The following is a 20,637-nucleotide window of genomic DNA, read 5'->3' as shown; positions in this document are numbered from 1 at the left end:
TAGGGCTTTCTTGCACAAGAAATTCATGTTGCCTGTCTACACTAGTTTACTTGCACAAGAACACACAGCCAGTGTAGACAGGTAGCAAGTTTTTGCACAAGAGCAGCCGCTCGTGTGTGTGAGATCCTGCCAGTGTAGACACAGCTGGAGAGCATTAGAGAAGCAATGAGCACATCACATTCACTTGATAAGCCAAGAACTGCTTCTTAGTAACAGCAACCCCATTTTTCTCACTGCCTTTTGTGGGGAAGGAGACTTACACTATCATCAAGCTTTCTATCACTACCCACAATCTAACTGCTCCAAATCAGTGGCTGCTTAGGTATTGCCCAGCACATTTCTCACCTTTTACCACCCTAGTGTTGTCTTAAGATTATCAGTGGGATTGAATGGATGTCAAACAAAACCAACAAATGGACATGGAGCACCCAATGATGAAACAGACAATTGTTTAATTGCACCAAAATCCACCAATTCCAAAGATGTGTGAAAGGCAGGTAGCAGTCTCCCTCCCTCAGTGCTTGGTGATTAACATTTGCATCACATGATTTACTACAGTCAGTTTATTAACCACAGTCCTTGGCTAGAAGAGAGAGCAAGTCCAGTAAAGAAGTGTTGCAGGCAGTGTATTAGGGACACTGCCTCAGCAGAAGGGATAGTACTCTTCACTAGTCTCCGCCTGGCAGATTGACAGTCAGAACATCTCAAATCAGACTGAAGGATGCAGTAGGAAATGAACAGTCCTGCTTTAACCCTTCTTGTGCTTCATTTCCTCTCGGGTGCTTTAAGATCTAAAATTGTATTGGTCTGCAGAAGGCTTTAGCAGGTGAAGGAAGGAAGGGAGGAAGTGTAAATAAGAATAAAATGCTAGTGTCTGAAATTGCAGATATATTTATGTACTGAGTCTTCTCCACAAACCTCTTATTTTCAGGGAGATGGTAATTGCAAGTAAGGGGGTGACAGAAGCCAGGCACTGCACCAGAAAGCCACATCTTTATTTTGCTACTTTATTCAAGGAGATTCTAATACTGTGTTGTGAAATAAATAAGGTACAAAACAAAACTTGTGACAAGGTATGGCCGATGAGCACTTATATACATACAGTAAAAAACATACAGATCAAGACATTATCCACTTCGATTTTTTACAAGCCCTTCATGAAATTAAAGTACAGCTCTTTCTAAGATTACATAGTCTTACTCTTAGATTCTGTATGGTGTTTTACCTGGAAATAACTTGTACTGAAGTGACAAGCTTTAGTCGGAGAGCTGAAAAACGTGTCAATGAAATTCTTTAATCCATGTTACTGGGACATTTTCATGGAGGTGTTGGCACATGTTGCATTTAATGTCCATTTGCTCCTTCTGAAAGGATGCGTGACGGTTCAGTGAACTTTGCAGTCATTAAGTAAAAGAGGGCAGGTGCAGGTACCAGAGCCAACAGTGGTAAATCCTGGCCAAGTCTCTCCAGTTTGGAAATAGAGATGATTCCATAGGCGTGAAGTAACCAGTGGCTAAAGAGAACAACAAGCCTTTTCTTCCTGACAAGAAGATCCTTGGGAGACTTGTAAAATAAAAAAATATTAATATTTTCACACCTACATTGTATAGGATACTTAAGCGAGAGGTTGTGTGCAATTCAGGGAGAGGCATTGTATATGAAGTCAACTAGTCTTGAGAATTACTATTTGATTCTAGTCACAATGTGATCTCTCCCTAGTCCCCCTTGGGAAAGGGTGTTGCATGAAGGACTACCCATTCACACTCGTTTCCTTGGGCTAGACTCATGTGCCAAAAATGAAAAAGGCTTATTCCTAGCATAAGCACCGAGGAAGGTAAAAGTACAGGCAAATACATGAGGAAAGGTAAGCCACTCTCTCCATTCAAGTCAGTATTCCAGAAGGGATCATAGTATATGCCAGAGATCTCTGGTCATGCATTAAACAGTGTTCCTCATCTCAAGGTTCTGCTGGTAAAATTAAGTTTTAACACCTATAATAGAACAAACATTTCTACTTACCTCTACTTCAGAAGCAGACATGTACACAGCCAGGGTAACCAAAGATAATACCAATATGATATATGGGAAAGCATAATCTAGGAGGAAAACATTGCATGTATTAGGAGAAGGGAGAAACCACCACCACATGAAGTACATTTCAGTGAAAGACATAACTACAGCCTATTTGAGCCCACGTTTGAAATTAACAAACATGTATTACACTACAAATAAGTGACAGACAAGCATGGTAGTTTACTTTTTGATCTTCTGAAGCAGTGCTACTCAGATTGACTCTTGAATGTGTCTCTTTGCAGCACATGATATTAAAATACAGTGATTTAACTAGTAACCAATCAGCATGTTCTTACAATGTTATTTGTTGTGAGAATAGTTTATATTTAAAAATTAAATAGTTCCCATCAGCCACAACTGTGACACTTTTGGAAAATATTTATAATTTGGCTCTGGAATCACTCCAATTGAGTTTCAGAAGGGGAGCCGAGTTCATCTAACTGGAAAAACCTAAACAACTAATAGTCTTGTAGCACCTTAGATACTAACAAAACAAATAGATGGTGTCATGAGCTCTCGGACAAATATGTCACTGTTCTAGAAGTTTCAAAAATCTCTCTTTAGAGGCCCAAAGGATCATATTTCTACATAAGAACGGCTATACTGGGTCAGAACCAATTGTCCATCTAGACCAGTATCTTGTCTTCCAACAATGCCAGAGGCTTTTAAGGGAATGAACAGAATAGGGCATTTTATTAAATGATCCATCCTGTGTTGTTTAGTCCTAGCAATTCTGGCAGTCAGAGGCTAGTAGACACCTAAGAGCATGGGGTTGCATCCCTTACCATGTTGGTTCAGACCAAATGATGGACTTATCCTCCCTGAACTTATCTAATTCTTTTTTAAGGCTAGTTAGTTTTGCCCTTTGCCCCATCCTTGGCAACAAATGCCTTAGCTTGACAGACAGTACGTTGAATATTTTGCACAAAAACCCTGCCACCCTCTGCTAAGGCAACACTGTGTTAATTGGCTAAGAAAACTACGTTTGATTTAGACCATTAGCACCATAAAATTTGTCAATGTTATCCCAAGAGATGGAGGGGCCAAGGAATAATCTATCTGAAAATAGCACTGGGTATGGATATTTGAACAATAAGGGTCATTGATGAATGTTTCTTTATACATTTAAGGCAATAACATTACCCACAGTAAAGTAAAAAGGACGTACTTTGACCACTGAGCAAAGTGTTGTTTTTGTTAATGTTGTACATAAAAAAACAAAAAAAAAAAAAACAAAACACTTACAGAGCAAGCCTCCTCCAACTGCTTGAATTACTGTCAGAATAGGGAAGAAGTAAAGTGCTGCATAAATACTTTTAAATCGATCTGATTTTCCTAACCCACAGGCAATCTTCTTAACCAGAAGCGGTCGAAGTAGCATCATTAACACCAGACAGAAGGCATAGTATATAAATACAATGGTGTACCTGTAAAAGAAAAATTAATACTATTTGCATTACAGTAGCAACTACAGGCTCTAACTGACCTAGGATGCTTTGTGCTAGGCACTGAGAACACACATACCTACAGTCTGTGCCCTGAAAAACAGTCTAGAGAGGATGGGAGGAGAAAATGGAGGCATAGAGAAGAGAGCTGACTTGTGGTGTGACCTACGGCAAGATATGACTGAGGTGCATACAAACTTCAGGTGTCCTGCCCTCTTCTCCAGGTGACCCTGCCTTCCAAAGGCAGTAAAAGCAACATACAGGTTAGTTCTGAAAGGCTGCCCAGGTCTACAGGTGTTTCTTAATTCTGTATCCTGAAGTGTAATGGATCTGTATTGAAATTCACTGTTACAGAGTCTCAGTATTTCTAAAACCTCATGTAACAAGGCTTCCTCATGTGACTGTTCATTGTGACACCCATTTAAGGAGACGTTAAAAGGTACAGGTTGGTACACTCCATCATAAGACTACAATAATTACTATTACTTTGGAAAACTACCTGGACATTTGCAGAATTTCCTTGAAATAGCCAACATGCAGCATTGTGCAAACTTGCTACCAATAAAGCTGAAGACAGATGGTTGGCTTGGTGATTTATTTTTATTGACTATACTGATGCCTGAAGGACGCACCACAAAAAAGAAAATTCAGTGAACCACAAGACTTCAAAGGGATTTTGATAGAACCACTATTCTGTATTAAATGAGCCTTTCAACATTCTGCACCTTCAAAGAGGAATTTCTAAAGAAGTCTCACTCACTTAAACAATTGTGAAAATCAACATCATTAGTAGAAGAAAGGAAATGTAATGCATCGTACTTAGCGTTTGTGAGGTATTATGAATGTTCTGATTTTTTTCTTTAAACCAATATAGCATGTGGTTATATTTTAGGCCACATCTATACCAGCGAGAAGATCAGTGCTGTGGCAGTCAATCTTCTGATGGTCAACCCACTAAATCAATTTAGGAGGGCACCCCCATTGACAGGCACTCCTCTATTTGCAAGGAATAAGGGAAATCAACAGGAGCATTCACTGTGAAGCCAGCATGAAAAATCAGATTAAAGTATGTTGATTCTAGCTACGCAATTAACATAGCTGGAGTTGTGTATCTAATATGAACTTCTGGGTAAGTACAGACAGCCTCAGACTAAGGTTAGTTTAAGCCACCCTGCTTGGTCTATCCTCACATCTCCTAGAACAGTAATAGAAATGTAGCCGTGTTAGTCTGGTGTAGCTGAAGCAAAATGCAGGACTATGTAGCACTTTAAAGACTAACAAGATGGTTTATTAGATGATGAGCTTTCGTGGGCCAGACCCACTTTTGATCTGAGGAAGTGGGTCTGGCCCACAAAAGCTCATCATCTAATAAACCATCTTGTTAGTCTTTAAAGTGCTACATAGTCCTGCTTTTTGCTTCATCTCCTAGAACAGCGCGCGGTATAAAGCTTTTATATCTACCTCGGTTTGAAGAGTACACAAACTTGCTACACACTTTAAATGCTAAAGTTTGTATTTCTACTAACGCCTGGCAAAATACTGTTCATCCATAATTACTACAAGCTGTGGTTATAGACAAAAAACCTCACAAAAACTGAAGTCTAGACTACTACTAAGACTTTCCATTTCTCACACAAGTGTCCAAAAAAAATTAAGCAGCACTAGCAGCTCTTCATTTTTAAGTAACATACAAACATCCCCCACTTGAGCTCACATTTATAGTATAAGTATGTGCTTAAAATGCTTCTCTGGAAGGGATGCTTTGCTGAATCCAGACCACATTAAGTGCATTTTGGCAAACAGCAGATTTCCCTTCTTACAGAAATGACCAACTTAGCAGAGTAAGGCCACATTTCAGGGTTAAGTGTTCCCTAACCCAACATTTTATAAATTCCTGAAATAAATATACATATGGTAAAATAGCAAACAAAAATTTATTCTCGAACAGTCTTTATACTCACAGAGGATAGACAGCTTCATGAGTACAGTGTATAGTAGTTATGTAATCAGGACTTGGATTGTAAAGCATTGTATACCAGTCAGAAAGCATCACTACCTTGCAGGAACGGATATACAGAAAACCTACTGGATCACTCACAAGTAGGGTAACAATTGCTGCTATGCTGCATTCAAATAAGGCAGTAAGATGCTGAAACAATGCACTGGAACTGTAGCAAGAGGGGGGAAAAAAGGTTATTTAATACCACTTGATAGCATTTTTCTCCCCGTTGTCAATGTAAAATATAGAACTGAAAGTCTTTAAACTGTCTATTGTGTTTAAATTCACTAGGAAAGAAACAAAGCCAGTTACTACAAAATTAAGTTTAAAGTAAGCATGACAAGTAGTCTTCTCTTTTTTATCTGACACACTATGTAGCGCACAAGTGCAGTTGCATTTCATCTGAACTGCTGAAACTAACATTCACATAGCACTTAGTCTAGCAAAAACTAACATCAAATACATAAGGCTTGGGAATCCCCATTTGGATTTACATTTTTTGTAGATTCTGGGATTTCAGAACTACTGCTCTAGGCCAAAACATGACATACATGAGCATTCCATCGGACACCAATGAACACGTAGACAAGGAAAGGAGTACAGGACATTTCCTGGGCACTGTGACCACCTGGGAGGATCTGTGCTCCAATAATTATTGCAGCTATAAGATGAAAATTGAATAAATCCATAAGTACATAGTGTGCCCAGAAAATTAGCAGCCTGTGTATCTGCCTGCTCTATAGTACGACTCCTCTAGCACACCTCCATTTATCTTCTCTCGTGAATTACACATTTATAATGGGCCTTTTTGTTTAATTACATAATGATTACTAACCTCTTTTTCCCTGAATACCATTCAATGAAGAACCAGTGCAAAATCAGAGGAAGCATGGCCATAAAGCCAAGGTACAGCCAGTCATAATGTCCTGGAGATCCAGTACACTCCCGACAGATTTTATGATCATCCGTTCGCTGTCCTCTAGGACACACCTACAAAACAGCAACACAAAACTGTATTTACAAGTGCCTGAAAACCAAATAATTGATAGTTTTGGTTTGTTTGAAGCCCAGTTAAAGAGAGTGCTCGTGCTGACAAATTTACCATATTAAAGAAAGTTCAATCCCTCGTTCCTCCGCTTGCCTCAATGTTGAGCAAACTCATCACACTCATCCCTTCTTTGTGCTTTCACAAGGCTTGTTCCCTCACAAAGTAAACATGCTTTAGTCTCACACATCCTATAAAATCCCACCCACTTTTAACCCCACTTGTCTCACTAAGTGCTGCTTAAGCTCCCTTTCATCTCTAAACTGACTGAATTAGGGATGTAAGCAACTAATCGACTACCTGATAAGCATATGTGTATCAGATAGTTGAGTACTACTCAACTAGTTGCTTCCCCCTTACTACCTCTATCAGAGAGGCAGCAACAGGAGAGGGGAAGCAGGAGCCAGTGCTGAGGGGAGCCGGCTTACAAGCCAGTTACCCCCTCCCCAACACCATCTCTGCAGAATGGCAGGGGAGACAGAGGCGTAGCAGGTCTCCCGGCTTGCTCCCAGTCTCGGATGCTGTGCCTCTGCTTTTTAAGTGGATTGAGATGCACCTCTGCTTTTTAAATATATTAAGAGCCCGGCACAGCATCTAGGACTGGACACAAGCGGGGACAGCTGATTCCTTGCTCATGCTTGGGTCCCCCCCAGGTTGTGCCTCTTCCTTTTAATGTATGAAGAGGCCTGGCAACTTTTAATATATTTTAATGGCAGAGCCACCGGGGGGAGCTAACCCTGCTGTGACTCTGCAGTTTACCTGTGTTATCAACTAATCAAGTCGTTGATGGAAATTCCATTGACTACTCAATCTGATTAAATGCAATTTAACATCCATAGACTGAATGCAGTTTACTATCATGGTCTGCACTTGCCCTCCTTCAATTCCAACCTAGACCCTCTCTAATCCAGCTCCTGCCCCTTGCATGTCACTGAAATTCCTCCTGCCAAAGTCTGTAATGACTCCTTCCTTGCTAAAGCTCAGAACCAGAACTCCATCTTCATCCTCCTTGACCTATCAGCCACCTCAGTCAACTGTACTCCTCTTGAAATCTTGTCCTTCCCCTGGCATCTATGGGCTTGTCTAAACTGTCAAGTTTTGTCACCAAAAAACCCTTTTTTGGCAACAAAACCAAGAGAGCATTAACACTGCAATGCAACAAAAGTCGTGAAAAACTTCCACTTTTGATAACAAAAACTTCTACCTCTGTGAGGGGGGACTTTTGTCTCTGTCCCTCCCTTTACTGTCAACAATCATGTAGTACAGCCAGTCCCTGAGTTGCGAACGGTTGACTTATGACTGTTCGCAGTTACGACCAAAGCTGTCGTAAATGGCAGACCCCGAGTTACGAACGCGATCCGCGCTTACGAACAGCGCGGTCGTGTAACTCTATGGGGTCCAACTTACAAACGAACTGATTTACAACCAAGGAGACAGTGGACACTTTTCACAGCAGAGTCAGAAACAGGAGTTAACACACAGGCAGAAGTTACTGATGAAGAGGTGGAAGCAGACAAGGAGAAAGGGCACAATCCGGTGACACTCTTATGTACCAGGCAGTGAGGAATTGTTCTCAAGTCCCGAAGTTTATGAGGGCTCTCAACTAGATGTGGAGCATGAAAAGCAGGGTAAGTTGCTATGTATTGTGGGGGCAGAGGGGGAGGATGGCAGGCAGCAGGCATTCAGGGTGATAAGCTGCTTTGGTGCAGCCGGGGGGGGGGGGGGAGAAAGGGACACAAGAGGGATGGCAAGTTGCTGTGTATTGCCCTGGGGAGGGGGGAGGTTGGGTGGGTGGCAATGTGGGGAGTTACTCTTCCAGCCAGAGGTGGGGGGCGTGGCACAGGGTGACTGGAGACTGTATTTTTGTCAGATGGCTAATGGGGATGTTAAAATTAGATTAATCAACTACTCAAATAGTCAATGGAATTTCCATCAGTCAATAAGAGTGCTTCCACTTTGAAATGTACCAAGAACCTGCCCAGCTCTTGTATATTTCAAAGGTTGAACCATTACATGGAGTCTGGGGCCAGTAGGGGCCTCTGAGTCCCCTACTGGCCCCAGGATCCATGCAGCACTTCTACTTTGAAATGTACAATACCACAGCAGGAACTCTTGTACATTTCAAAGGTGGAACGCTGTGGCTGTGCCCCTCCCCCTCCCACAGAACTGGAAATGGGGGGAACCAGCTTTTAACCGGCTCTCCCCAGCACCGCCTCCTCCTCCTCCCCCTTGCTGCCTCTATCAGAAAGAGGCAGCAAGGGGAGGGGAAGCAACTACTCAGTTAGTTGCTTACATCCTAATGGGCTAAGCCTTGCCTGGGTCTGTGTTACGTCCAGAGTATCAATAGAGTGCGTCTAAACTGGCAAGATTTTTGCACAAAAGCATTTGTGCCAATCTAGATGCGCTTTTGCGAAAATACTTTTAATGGAAAAGTTTTTCCGTTAAAAGTATTTCAGCAAAGCATGCCAGTCTAGATGCAGCCAACGTGTACACAGAGATATTAATAGCACCTTGCTGGGAGATGCTGTCAAAGGTTTTCCTGCTGTACTTATTCATTTTCTCAGAGATTCCATGGCAGGGCTGCCATTTCCCCACCGCCATGGTATAACATTTCCAAACCATTCCTCAAACTGTGCTGTCAGATCCAAGGTTCCCTGTGTGTACCAGTCTGTCCCCTCGCCTCCACCCCACCCGTGCTGCTGCCTCTCTTTTAAGCAGGCTCCCCCAAGTACCAGCAGTAAAATTTCAGCAGTTACACATGTACATGGTTTTTTTTAACATCCTTACTCAGCACCCCCTCACCTCAAGGGGAATAAGGAAGGGGCAGGAAAGGTATAGTACTGCTTTACCAGCTGGGAATTCCCCCCTAGATTGCAGAGGCAATCTTCCTTTGCATATGGCACACAAGAAAACACCTTCCAGGCCCAAATCGCACCCGAAAGCTCCCACAAATTGTCAAGATTTGCCGCTTACCCCACAGTTGCCATAGATTTCGGTTGACTCATTTACATATTGCACCGTCCTCCCGCAATACAGTCCAAGGCAGGCTGGTTGGATAGCTACAGCTTTTAAAGAGACAAGGGTTGCAGCCCTGTAGATACCACACGTTACTGCGCAGGCAACAGCGGGGCGGGGGGAAGTTGCACAGCGCACAGGAAATGGAGCTTAAGCTCAAAACGATCTTAGCCCCAGCTAGACCTGGGGGGGGGGGGTCTCTGCATGGGGGTGGCCACACGCATTGGGGCCCTGCGGCAGCTTCCCTCTGACGAGGCTGAGAGCAGCTTCCCCCGCCTACTCCCCCCCCCCCAGTCCCGGGGGCCCTCGTGCCTCCCCCGCTGCAGGACCCCTGGGAATTCAGCCTCAGCCCGGGCCATGTCGGGGGTCCCCGCCCCCGCGAGGGGCCAGCGGAAGGGGCCCGACAGGCAGCGCCTGCCCGTAGAGGCCCGGGGGCGGGACGCGCCCTCCCAGCGCAGGCGAGGGGCCCAGGCCAGTCCGCTCACCCATCCTGCCACAGCGAGGTCCGGCCCCGCGACCGTTCTGGTAGCGCAGCAACAACCACTTCCGGGACGGCGGGGCGGGGAGAGGTGAGACTCCACCCCCTCTGCGTGCGTCACTTCCCTCTTACCCCTCCACAACGTGGCAGCCGCTAACTAACTCCGCCCCTATGAGGGGCGGGGTTTCACAGACTCCCCTCCCCCCCCCATCCCTGGAGGCGGAGCTCCCGGCGACTCTTGGCCCGGTTGGGCGCGGTTCCCCCGGGGCTGCCCAATGAGCGCCAGCTGCGTCCCAGACCCGCCCCTTGGAGGGCGTGGCCACCGCGCGATTTCCCCTTGGCCCCGCCCGTGTGGGCGTGGCTTCCGTCGGCGCGCGGCGTGCGGCCATGGCGGCGCCGGGCTGGCTCCCGCCGCAGGCGCGGGCGGCGGTGCGCGTGGTGGACATGCACACGGGCGGCGAGCCGCTGCGCATCGTGCCGGGCGGGCTGGAGCCGGCGCCCGCGGGCCCCACGCTGCTGGCCCGGCGGCGCCACATGGCCGCGGAGCTGGACCACGTGCGGCGGCTGCTGGTGCACGAGCCGCGCGGGCACCGCGACATGTACGCGGCGGTGCTGGTGCCCAGCGAGCTGCCGGCCGCCCAGCTGGGCGCGCTCTTCCTGCACGGCCAGGGCTACAGCACCATGTGCGGCCACGCCGTGCTGGCGCTGGGCCGCTTCGCGCTGGACGGCGGGCTGGTGCCGGCCCCGCGCCGCCCCGAGACGGCGGTCACCATCCACTGCCCCTGCGGGCCCGTCACCGCCTTCGTGCCCTGGGACGGGCAGCGCAGCGGCAGCCGCGTCCGCTTCCACAGCGTGCCCGCCTTCGCCGCCGCCACAGGTACCGGGGGCCGCCCGGCGCCTGCCCCGCAGAGCCGGGGGAGGGGCGACCCCCTCTCTGCGCGGCACTCCTGAGCGCCAGCCCCACTGTCTGCCCCCCCCCATAGCGGTGTGGGGCTGCGCCTGGCTTGTGTGATTGCTGAGCCCTCCCCCCTGACGGTTCAGGAGCCGTCTGTTCTCCCCACACACGCACGCACGCTGGTGAAAGTGCTGGCTTTGCGCACGACTAGCGCCACTAAACCTGCTCTTGCATGTCCCCGTGTTTTGACCCTACACTAGGTTTGAATTTGTGTCCTAGATCCGCAGCTTGGCCAGTGATCTGACCCCTTTGTGCTGCGGTGTTGGCACCTATGAGGCCTCACCACGTCCCTTTCCACACCCTAGGTGGAGAGAGCAGGAACAATTTGTGTAGCGGGGGTGCTGAGAGACATTGAACCGAACTGGAAACCCTACACATGATGGAAACTTCTTGATGGTGGCCAGGAGAGGTTTCCATCATATGTAGGGTTTCCTGTTTGGTGAGGTGTTAAGGGTGTTTTAATCCTGATGCTGTAGCCAGTTGCAAGTGGCCTGCTTGACTTTCAAAGCAGGTGACAGTGTCATAGGGTGTGATAGAGATGTAGCCGTGTTAGTCTGCTGTAGCTGAAACAAAATACAGGACTATGTAGCACTTTAAGGACTAACAAGATGGTTTATTAGATGATGAGCTTTCGTGGGCCAGACCCACTTCCTCAGATCAAATAGTGGAAGAAAATAGTCACCGGCACTGCTCTGGCAGCCAGTGGACTTTCTGCAGAAAGGATCCTGATTGGTGCCCTTTATGATACTGATACTGCTACCTCAAGCTCATATTGGGCTGGCAGCCTTCAATTCAGCAAAACACAAGGCATCCTTGTTTGTGGGAATTAGACTGGGTAATTTAAGACTGTAAAGATCAGTAGTTTGTCTGAAGGAGGAATATTGTCCAAGATTGCAGTTGATTTTGAACTGCAGGGTAATTAAGGAGCTACCATTTACTGAATCATCCCAGAAAGCAGAGGGCTGGTTTGTTTTTAACTGTGTATGCTCCACCCGTTCATAGAACCATAGAGCTGGAAGAGACCGTAGAACACCAACAAGTCCAGCCCACTGCCCAAGGCAGGACCAATCCCAATTAAATCAACTCATTAAAGAGCTGGAATGTTTTGGTGGGGCAAGAGGGGATTTAATAAAGTCTACCTGCTTTTGACTTCACAGAAGAATAGACCTAAGTTTGGATCTCCCTGATGATGAAATTGGTTACCAGGTCGAAAGGATGAAGAACAATACTTTGTAGGGCTCTCTGCAAATGGGCTACCTAATGTTTCTGAGAATCTTCATTCAGTTACAAAAGAGCAGAACTTTGGATAGATTACAGATGTCACAATATCAGCGATATTGTAGGATCGTATCCTATCCCCAATTTGTGCCTTCCCTGTTGCATGACCATATTCAGCTTTTGTAAGTACACTAATAGGAGTCATCCACATTCTTCAGTGAGATGGTCTCCTGCATTTTGCTGTTTCATTATACTACTGCATTAATTCCTTTATCCATTTTGCTTGGCTGCATCTTTCCCTTTCCCAGATTTCCTTGCACCTAATATCCTGCATCTAATGATCTGATCTACTTGCTGTCATTTGCTTTTTGGATGGTTTTAAATTTTCTAGTGACTGGCTCTGATGACATGATTTCTAGCATTGTTTTCTTTGACATTCCTGAAGAGTTCTATGTCATTCTCTTGCTTTGGAACTTCTCACTTCAAAGTAAATCTGACACAAATTAACTGTGTGTGTTAGAATCCTGCTGTATGGATTGAATCTGATCGCATTATCCTACATGAAGAAGCCTGGGATAAATTGAAAAATAAAAATAAACGAATACTTCTAGCTTGGAAAGAGCACAGTCTGTATAGCTGACTAAATTCACTCAGCAAGGACAAGGGCCAAATTGTTCCCTGATTTAAGACCCAATCTGATTCCTTATTAAAATCCATTTGAGTCTTTCCATTGACTTTAGTGGATGTTGGATCAGGCTTTTAAAAGACTTAACATAATCTCTCTTTATCCTTTGATGTCAAAATGCTTCACAAAGTTATCTTTGTTATACTGCTAATATTTGTATTAAAATCTGCACCATTGCACTGGCGTGAGAACTAGGGCAGAGTTTGGTTCCCTGTGTTAAGCAGCAGAGATAATGTTACCCATATGTGTTCATGCACACTTTCTGCCTTTTTCCTCTCCTGTTCTGTTTAGATGTGATAGTTGATGTTCCTGGCCATGGGAAAGTGGTGGTCGATATTGGATATGGTGGTGCTTTCTATGCCTTTCTCAGTGCTGAGAGATTGGGCTTAGATGTTTGCTCTTCAGCGACTAAGGATCTTGTAGATGCAGCAAGTGCAGTAACAGAAGCAGTAAAGAGACAGGTATAGCAGGATGCCACTATACCCCAAATACTTTTCTAATAAAGTAGTAATACTGCAAATGAAGGTTTTTCTCACAGAGGAGACTATTGATGACATTTTAAATTCCATTTACAGAATTCCAACAAAGAGTAAATATCAAAGTAGATTTTCTCAGATGTTTGTGGGTGTGATCACTTTGCCTCTGTTAAATTTACCTTAAACTGTTGATTTTGGTTGCTAGAAACAGGCTGAATAATCCACACAGATAAACAGAGGTGCTGGGAAGTGGAGGAGTATGGTGTGGTGTGTCCAGCTGCAAATAAAAACTTTTTACAGCTACAGAAAACTACACCGCACGACTTGCTTCAGGAACTTAGGCACTTCCCTACTAGATCAGACAAAGGTCCACCCAGTCCAGTATTTTGTGTGTGTCAGTAGCCAGCCCTAGCTGCTTCAGAGGACAGTGTGAGAATCCTTCAGTAATAATCTGAAGGATAATTTGCTTCCCATATTAGGTCTTGGCATACACTGTACTGTGAAGCGAGTGCATTGCTATGCTTTGGGATGTATCTAGCAATATTAGGCAATGTGTAAGTCATGTAGCTGTCACACGCATGCATCACATCAGGTGTTCAATGCAAATAGTTTGTGGAATTGGGCATTACTTATAGGAGCTTAATTTAATGTTTTCTTCACTGTAGAAGATGTTATAGTCTCCATCTGATCTGTATTGTTTTTGTTTTGACGCACTTTCTGTATCCCTCTTTAAGGGGGGGGGACATAAAGTTTTAGCCATGTTCTATATTTCCCATGCTTCAGTTGTCTTACTGCATTACTGAATTGCAGATGCTCTGTTTACAGAACATAACTATTATAATACTTGGATAATATTTATCATCTCTGTAGGAATTTACATTTTCAAAACTCTGTACATATAGTAGACTTTACAATATCCATATAAGGTGGGCAGATATCCTCATTTTACTGATAAGGAAACCTCTTCATCTCAGTGTGCTTCAAATAAGGGCTTGTGCACATTTGCACTTCCTTCGATATAACTTAAGTCTCTTGGGGGTATGGAGAAGCCACTGCCACAGCTACTGCCACTGGGGGAGGTAGAATAATTGTGCCAATGGGAGAGTTCTCCTGTCAGGATAAAGCTCCTGTGCTAGCAGCTACTGCTGCATTGTACAACTGTGCCACTGTAGTAATTCTGGTGTAGACTGGCCCTAATCCAAAATCAGAGCCCCAGCTGAGAACTCTGGAGTTGCTAGTATCAGTCTACTATACTCAATGATTGATCTTACTGAAAAGTGTGTAATATTAGCATATTATTCATTTGAATTTTGTATTTAGGTATTCATAAAGGCTTCAGGAGTGTCCATATTTAGAATTAAGCTCTGCAGTAGACCCTCTGAGTGCCTGCAATGTTTGCATCTCCCACTTCCCACATCTCTGTTGCCCCAGCCATCAACAACACACTGATGGTTTCTTATCAAGCAGATATTAGACCTGACAAATGCATCTTGAACAGATCAAGAAATCAGTGAAGTCAAATCCTGAAGAAATGCTAGTGTTTGAAGACATTCCATAGTTCCACAATGTCTGTAGTGAACACAAGATAAAGAACAACAAATAGTCTTGCAGCACCTTAGAGACTAACACAAAATGTAGATGGTATCATGAGCTTTTGTGGGCACCAGAAGATAAAGAAGTTACTGTTCTCACTAATGAGCATCAGTTTGTTATCTGTGGGATAGAGATAACTATCCCCAAGTCTCCTCTATGGAGTGGTTAAAATGGTACATTTATACTTGTGTGTATGCCCACCTCAGTCATCTTGTAAAAATCTTACTGCTATTTAACTGAAAATATTTGATTGCCATCTATGTATGTATATCCATTCTGTGTGTTGTTCCTAGTTTAAACTTCATCACCCTGACAGCGAAGAGCTTGCTTTCCTTTACGGCACTATTTTAACAGATGGAAAAGATGCATTTAATGAGGAGCCAACAACCAACATCTGTGTGTTTGCAGATGCACAGGTATGAAAATATGTTACTTTAAGAGACACAAGATAAATAATTCCCGGTTTTGTGTGTATGTTGAGAGAGCAGAATTAATTACTGTTCTCCAAAGGCATTGTCATTGTTTTTGAAGTGTCATCTGTTCCTTAACAGTAAACTATTTCAGTACAGACCGGAAGTGGGTAAATACTTCTGCAAACATGAGATGCTTTCTCTAAGGATTTAACATGTGTTTACTAGGTGAAACTCTCCCAATTGTCACAAGGGAATTATCTAGAGAATATTGTTAGAATCTAGAGCAACTAAATTCTGAATGTGCGTGATTATCTGCAAGTGCTATAGGCCTGAATATAACATGAGCTTATAATACTTTCAGTAATTATGAATATTGTCAAACTAGGACCACTCATTCATAGTATTTTGCTGAACAGAAATATAGTCTCAAAGTGCCACTTAGTTCCTTTAGTGCTTCTCAGCCTGTTTACAGAAGCAGGAAATGCCCATACCTTTAATAATATGGAGTATGGTTTGCTAGGGAGAGTGTACATGTCATGTTTTTAATAAAAGACGAAAATACAAAAACTAGCTTAATGTTTTATTTTTTTAATTAGGTCGACCGAAGTCCTACAGGCTCAGGTGTGACTGCCCGCATTGCCTTACAATACCATAAGGGACTCATCCAGATGAATCAGACCAGAACCTTTAGAAGCAGCTCAACTGGTTCCTTGTTCACTGGAAAAGCAGTGAAGGCAAGGAGCAAATGCCTTTTTTTTCCCTGTGTCTCTTTATGGTGTTTTTGTGAATTTGCTGCTTGTGCCAGTGAGGAACTAACAGGACGGGCATAATGCAACTGTCTACAAAGAATTCTGCCACTGGAGTCACTTCTGATCTGTAGCAACCCTATCTTTTCAGCCCTGGGCCTATTTTCAGCAGAGATGCCAAGTCTTAACACGCTGCTCTCTGAACACAATTTGTCATGGATAAATAGGGATGAGGTTCACAAGACAAGTGATCTTTCCATTGTGATCATAGGATGTACAAGAAAGAAATTCACAGATGATACAAAATTGGAAGGAGCTAAGGAGGGAGGAATAATTCAGAGACTTATAATTAGGAATATAGAAAATAATAACAATTAGATTTAAAATGGGGGGAAGGGAAGAGGAAGATGGGGGAAATAATCCAAACCAGCCATATTAAGTGCAACAAAGCAAAGAAGTAGAGCTGCTGAAAGAGACTTGGGGTGTTGGCCAACACCAGATCAGAGATGCACTTGAGTGATGTGTCAGGAAAAAGTGCACTTGAGTGATGTGTCTGTGCAGTTTTGCGCTCTTTATATAAAGACATCTCATCAGACGTCAGTGGTGTATGTATGGCTTTAATATGGTTAGAGCTGGAATCTTGCCTTCTGCTCTTGGCAGTTTTTCACTAAAGAAAGATTTCCAGCTTAGATGAAGTTGAGTGAAGAGCGCCAGCAATGCGGGCTAGTGAGACTGATTTCCAGAAAAGACTGGGTCAAGTTGCACGACAATTAAAGAGAAAAACAAGAGGTTTTATACCGGGATAGGTAAAATACAGCCTGTGGGGCCATGGTCACACCTGCCACTCAAAGCAACTGGCTTCTTGGGGCAGCAGCCCTCCACCTGCTTCACACACTCACAAGCACTGCTCTTGCAACTTCTATTGGCCGGTTTCTAGATGTCTTGAGCAGCATGTGCGGCAGCCAAGGAGCCTGCCTGAAGGTCCCACTAGGCTGGCAGCTGAGAGCTGTCTATGGTAAAAATCTTCTGGTCAGAGCCTGGACCTGGCACCCCTTCCCACATCCTAGCCCCTGCCCCAGGTCACAACCCCCTCCTACACCCAAACTTCCTCCATGACTCTGGACCCATTCCCCTAGTGAGAACCCCCCTCATGAATCCAAACCTTGCACCACCTCCAGTAATATCATAGAAAAGTGCAGCCCCTGACCACTTACCAAATTCTTGGGAGTGGCCCCCCATCGAAAATTATATAGCCCTGCAATATGCATTGGGCTGAGGCAAATGGGATGAAATTGGTATGGGAATGTTTGTGAATGTCAGAAAAATCTTGCCAACAGAGCTGTTGGACTGGGAAAGAGAAGGAGCCAAGCCTCGATGGCAGACTTGTCAAAGGTGACTGCGGTTCTACTTTCAATGCAAAACTATTAACAAAACTAATAAGCAAATCCCATAAGTTGAGGCCATGTCAATGCTACAGGTTGTCGGGAAAACTTAGGTAGTTCTAGGATTTGAGCAAAACACAACTCTGAGCAATGTAAGTTTCACAGGTATAAGTGATAGTGTGGACTGTGTTATGTCAGCGAGAGACCTGCTTCCGCTGACATAGCTATCGCCATTTGTTGGAGGTAGCTCAATTGTTGACAGGAAAGCTCCCTCCTGTTAACGTACAGCAGCTAAATGAGAGATCTTACAGCAGTATAGCTGTACTGGTACAACTTTGCCACTGGAAGGCTATATAGACATAGCCTTAAACTGATGTCTGTTCTTGTGATGTCTTGCCTTCCTCGAGCTCTCAGCAGAAGTCGTCACGAGCTACTAGTTCAGGTCTGTTATACAGCAGCCTAACCCTTCTTGCTTGTTAGCTGATCACTTAGTCCAAGCCATTGTCAAAGTGTGGCTCACGAAGGCCTGGTCTGCTATGCTGACTTAACTCCCAGTATAGGAGAGTTGTATCAGAGTGACTGACTGTAAATACACACCCTCTTGCTGCAATTGCAGTTGGTCAGAGCTGAGGGACACACAGGAAAGTGATGTGATTGGTGACATGGACTTTATTGTACTTTACTTACTGTGCAGAAATACTCTTTGTAAACAGGGAAGAATCCTCTTTAATGCCTGCTCAACTTAAATGTAAACCTTTTCTCTTTTCAGGAAGCAAAGTGTGGTGACTATAATGCTGTTGTAGTAGAAGTCTCAGGAGAAGCCTTTTATACTGGAACAGCAACTTTCGTTGTTGAAGAAGAGGATCCACTGAAATATGGATTTTCTGTAAAGTAACCTTTGCCATCATTCAACTGCCAGCTTTTAAATAGTACCCAATATTGAAAAGATTATCTTTACAGTCTGTGAGGGAGGAAAATATAAACACACCAGATTTACTTAGCTCCTATTTTCCTGATAGACTGCCGTGTCTGTGGATGGTTTAAAACAAGTTCATTTAAATATCCTAGAGCAGGGCTAAAAACTCATGGTGGTATGACTGTATTACAAGTACAGATCACAAGCCACATTATTCTGTAGTGATTAGTATGTATTATACAAGTCCATGTCTGATTTGAACCTGAATTTACCATTACATTCCAAATGCTAGATGGTAAATAATGCTAAGCTTGAAGGGGTTATTTCAAATGTAAGTGCCTCTTGTAAAGACATTATATTTTACATTCTACTTTAGTGGACGAATTCTATTAAAATGCAGTGGTTTAACTTCACATTTTCCTTGTCTTAATTCTTGTAATAGAGCCTGAGTCATTGATCTTAACTTTCACAGCCATTGTTTTGGCTCCTTTGCCATGGCTTGATAATCTTTGACTATTATAACCATCTAGCCACTCTGCTTCCTGGTTCAGATCTCTCAAAAAATAGCAGCGCTGAAGTACTTTCTTGCTCTACAAACATTGCCCCTGTCGTTGGGCACTTCCACTGACATCCTGAGTACTTACTATTTAGTCTAATCACGACCGATTAGGTGCTATCATGTCATTGCCAGCTATTCATCTGCCTCTCCCTGTTCTTCGCATTGTGCCTTCTAATCTGCCCTCTGCCCCTGAAGAAGACCAGGTCACAGTTTGCCAATACTTTTGTCCTTCAGATTCTTCCTTTAGCCTCTCTCCCTTCAAATATAATCCCTCCTGATTTCTCAATAATCCCTCCTCCCACTGGCTCCAGATATGTAATCCAGTGTCATCTTTCGCTACGTCTACACTGCAGGCTTCTTGCGCAAGAATCTTTTTGGAAAAGATTTTCCACAAAAACTTCTTGCACAAGTGAGCATCCACACTGCAAAAGCACATTGGAAAAGCGATGTACTTTTGTGCAAGAGAGCTCTGATTGCCATTAACAGAATGGCCATCAGGGCACCTGTGCTTGTTTCAATTGGCTGTTTTTGCACAAAAAAAACCCGCTGCTCATCCCTCCACACCTTTTTGCGCAGTAACTCTTGAACAAAAAGGAGTTATTCCTCGTAGAAAGAGGAATACTACACCGCAAAAACCCTTCTGTTCTTTTGATTCACTAAATTTCTTTCGCAAAAACGCACTTGAGGTATGGACACTGCACGAGTTTTTGCACAAAAACGGCTGGTTTTGCACAAAAACTCTGCAGTGTAGACGTAGCTTTTGTTTCAGATCACAAATAAGTAAGGGGAGGACAGCAGTGCAGGAAACAGCTTGTCTAGAGGTTTTCCCTGCTGTTCCCATTGGCTTGAATCACGGCCAACGGGAGAAACAGAAGGTGGTGCCTGGGAGCATCCCTCAACTCCCCTCATGCCCAGACTCTGCACTGGCATCATGAACACCCCTCCTGCCAAGACCCTGCAGTCCCACCCTGCTCCCATGGGTGGCAGGTTTGTATAATTTTTGGTGGTGCCCCATTAGCCACGCCCTCCATTGGCCATGCCTCTGGATGTAACACGCTTGGGGCAAGATGGACACATGACCAGAAGTAAAAGGTGTCATGTCAACCCTCCACCAAACCCTCCTCATGCAACTATCCTGCAGTTGCATTAACCCAATGTGTGTGACACTAACGTGAGGGCGGAGAGGCTGGGGGAAGTGTTTCCCTCTAAGTTTCCTCCCATGAGCAGAATGTATATCCATTAAGACCAGCGCAGTTACTCCTCACACCAGTCAGCTGGAGGAGAAATGGGGCTCACTGCCTCTTGGTCTAGGGATATCCAGAGCCCCTTTCCTTTCCTCAGAACTGAGAGGAGAGATGGGGAGGGCTGAATCCATTCAGATCAATCTGATTTTTGTGCTTTTTAAAAATATTTCCAACTGCAAAAATATAGGCAAGCCTTGGCTGGCTGGGTGTGAGCAGTGGCTCACCTGGAGGAGGTCTGGCTCCCTCTGCTCTGCCAGAATTTATTCCTGTATTACTAGAACCAGTCTGGATTGTTCAAACCCAGTCCTGGACTCCCCCACAATGGCTGATGCTCTTGGTGCCCAAAGCAACTTCTTGCCTCTCTAGCTCCTTCCCCATCTTTGCTCCCCCGGCCC

At 44.5% G+C, this 20,637-nt stretch overlaps 3 protein-coding genes across 6 annotated transcripts in view; 2 read left to right on the top strand and 1 right to left on the bottom strand.

Annotated features, from left to right (window-relative positions):
* Positions 1 to 1,066, top strand: part of CCDC175 (coiled-coil domain containing 175) — a 57,900-nt gene extending 56,834 nt beyond the window's left edge. For all 3 annotated transcript variants that reach the window (XM_075926344.2, XM_089778320.1, XM_089778319.1), the window contains one exon: positions 932 to 1,066. The gene's annotated coding sequence lies outside the window, so the exon portion shown is untranslated. The remainder of the gene's footprint in view (positions 1 to 931) is intronic.
* On the bottom strand, positions 438 to 10,211 carry JKAMP (JNK1/MAPK8 associated membrane protein). Of its 2 annotated transcripts, none has more exons than XM_075926352.2 (7): positions 10,063 to 10,211; positions 9,536 to 9,627; positions 6,353 to 6,507; positions 5,480 to 5,686; positions 3,319 to 3,500; positions 2,020 to 2,096; positions 438 to 1,563 (listed from the first exon to the last, which is right to left on the bottom strand). In XM_075926352.2, the coding sequence occupies exons 1-7, from the start codon at positions 10,064 to 10,066 to the stop codon at positions 1,345 to 1,347; spliced, it is 936 nt and encodes a 311-aa protein (XP_075782467.1). In that variant the 5' UTR covers positions 10,067 to 10,211; the 3' UTR covers positions 438 to 1,344. The 2 variants fall into 2 exon arrangements, with proteins under 2 accessions (XP_075782467.1, XP_075782468.1); XM_075926353.2 differs by having other exon boundaries at positions 9,536 to 9,621; positions 10,063 to 10,168.
* Positions 10,212 to 10,419: 208 nt separating this feature from the next.
* Positions 10,420 to 18,852, top strand: L3HYPDH (trans-L-3-hydroxyproline dehydratase). Its single transcript, XM_075926348.2, has 5 exons — positions 10,420 to 10,932; positions 13,205 to 13,374; positions 15,276 to 15,398; positions 15,992 to 16,129; positions 18,293 to 18,852. The coding sequence occupies exons 1-5, from the start codon at positions 10,443 to 10,445 to the stop codon at positions 18,416 to 18,418; spliced, it is 1,047 nt and encodes a 348-aa protein (XP_075782463.2). The 5' UTR covers positions 10,420 to 10,442; the 3' UTR covers positions 18,419 to 18,852.
* Positions 18,853 to 20,637: the final 1,785 nt, after the last annotated feature.

This window comes from Pelodiscus sinensis, chromosome 5 (genome assembly GCF_052426305.1).
Source record: "Pelodiscus sinensis isolate ZL-2025 chromosome 5, ASM5242630v1, whole genome shotgun sequence".
Taxonomy (NCBI): domain Eukaryota; kingdom Metazoa; phylum Chordata; order Testudines; family Trionychidae; genus Pelodiscus; species Pelodiscus sinensis.
The sequence above is the reverse complement of the archived record's forward strand: the minus strand, read 5'-3'. Positions and strand labels throughout refer to the sequence as shown.

Coding starts and splice junctions, on each gene's coding strand:
- L3HYPDH (XM_075926348.2), top strand. CDS start 10,443: ATGGCGGCGCCGGGCTGGCTCCCGCCGCAGGCGCGGGCGGCGGTGCGC. Junction 13,375..15,275: donor CAGAAGCAGTAAAGAGACAG/GTATAGCAGGAT, acceptor TGTTGTTCCTAG/TTTAAACTTCATCACCCTGA. Junction 16,130..18,292: donor TCACTGGAAAAGCAGTGAAG/GCAAGGAGCAAA, acceptor TTCTCTTTTCAG/GAAGCAAAGTGTGGTGACTA.
- JKAMP (XM_075926352.2), bottom strand. Junction 6,508..9,535: donor AAATCTATGGCAACTGTGGG/GTAAGCGGCAAA, acceptor GCTGTTTTGTAG/GTGTGTCCTAGAGGACAGCG. Junction 1,564..2,019: donor TGTCTGCTTCTGAAGTAGAG/GTAAGTAGAAAT, acceptor TTATTTTACAAG/TCTCCCAAGGATCTTCTTGT.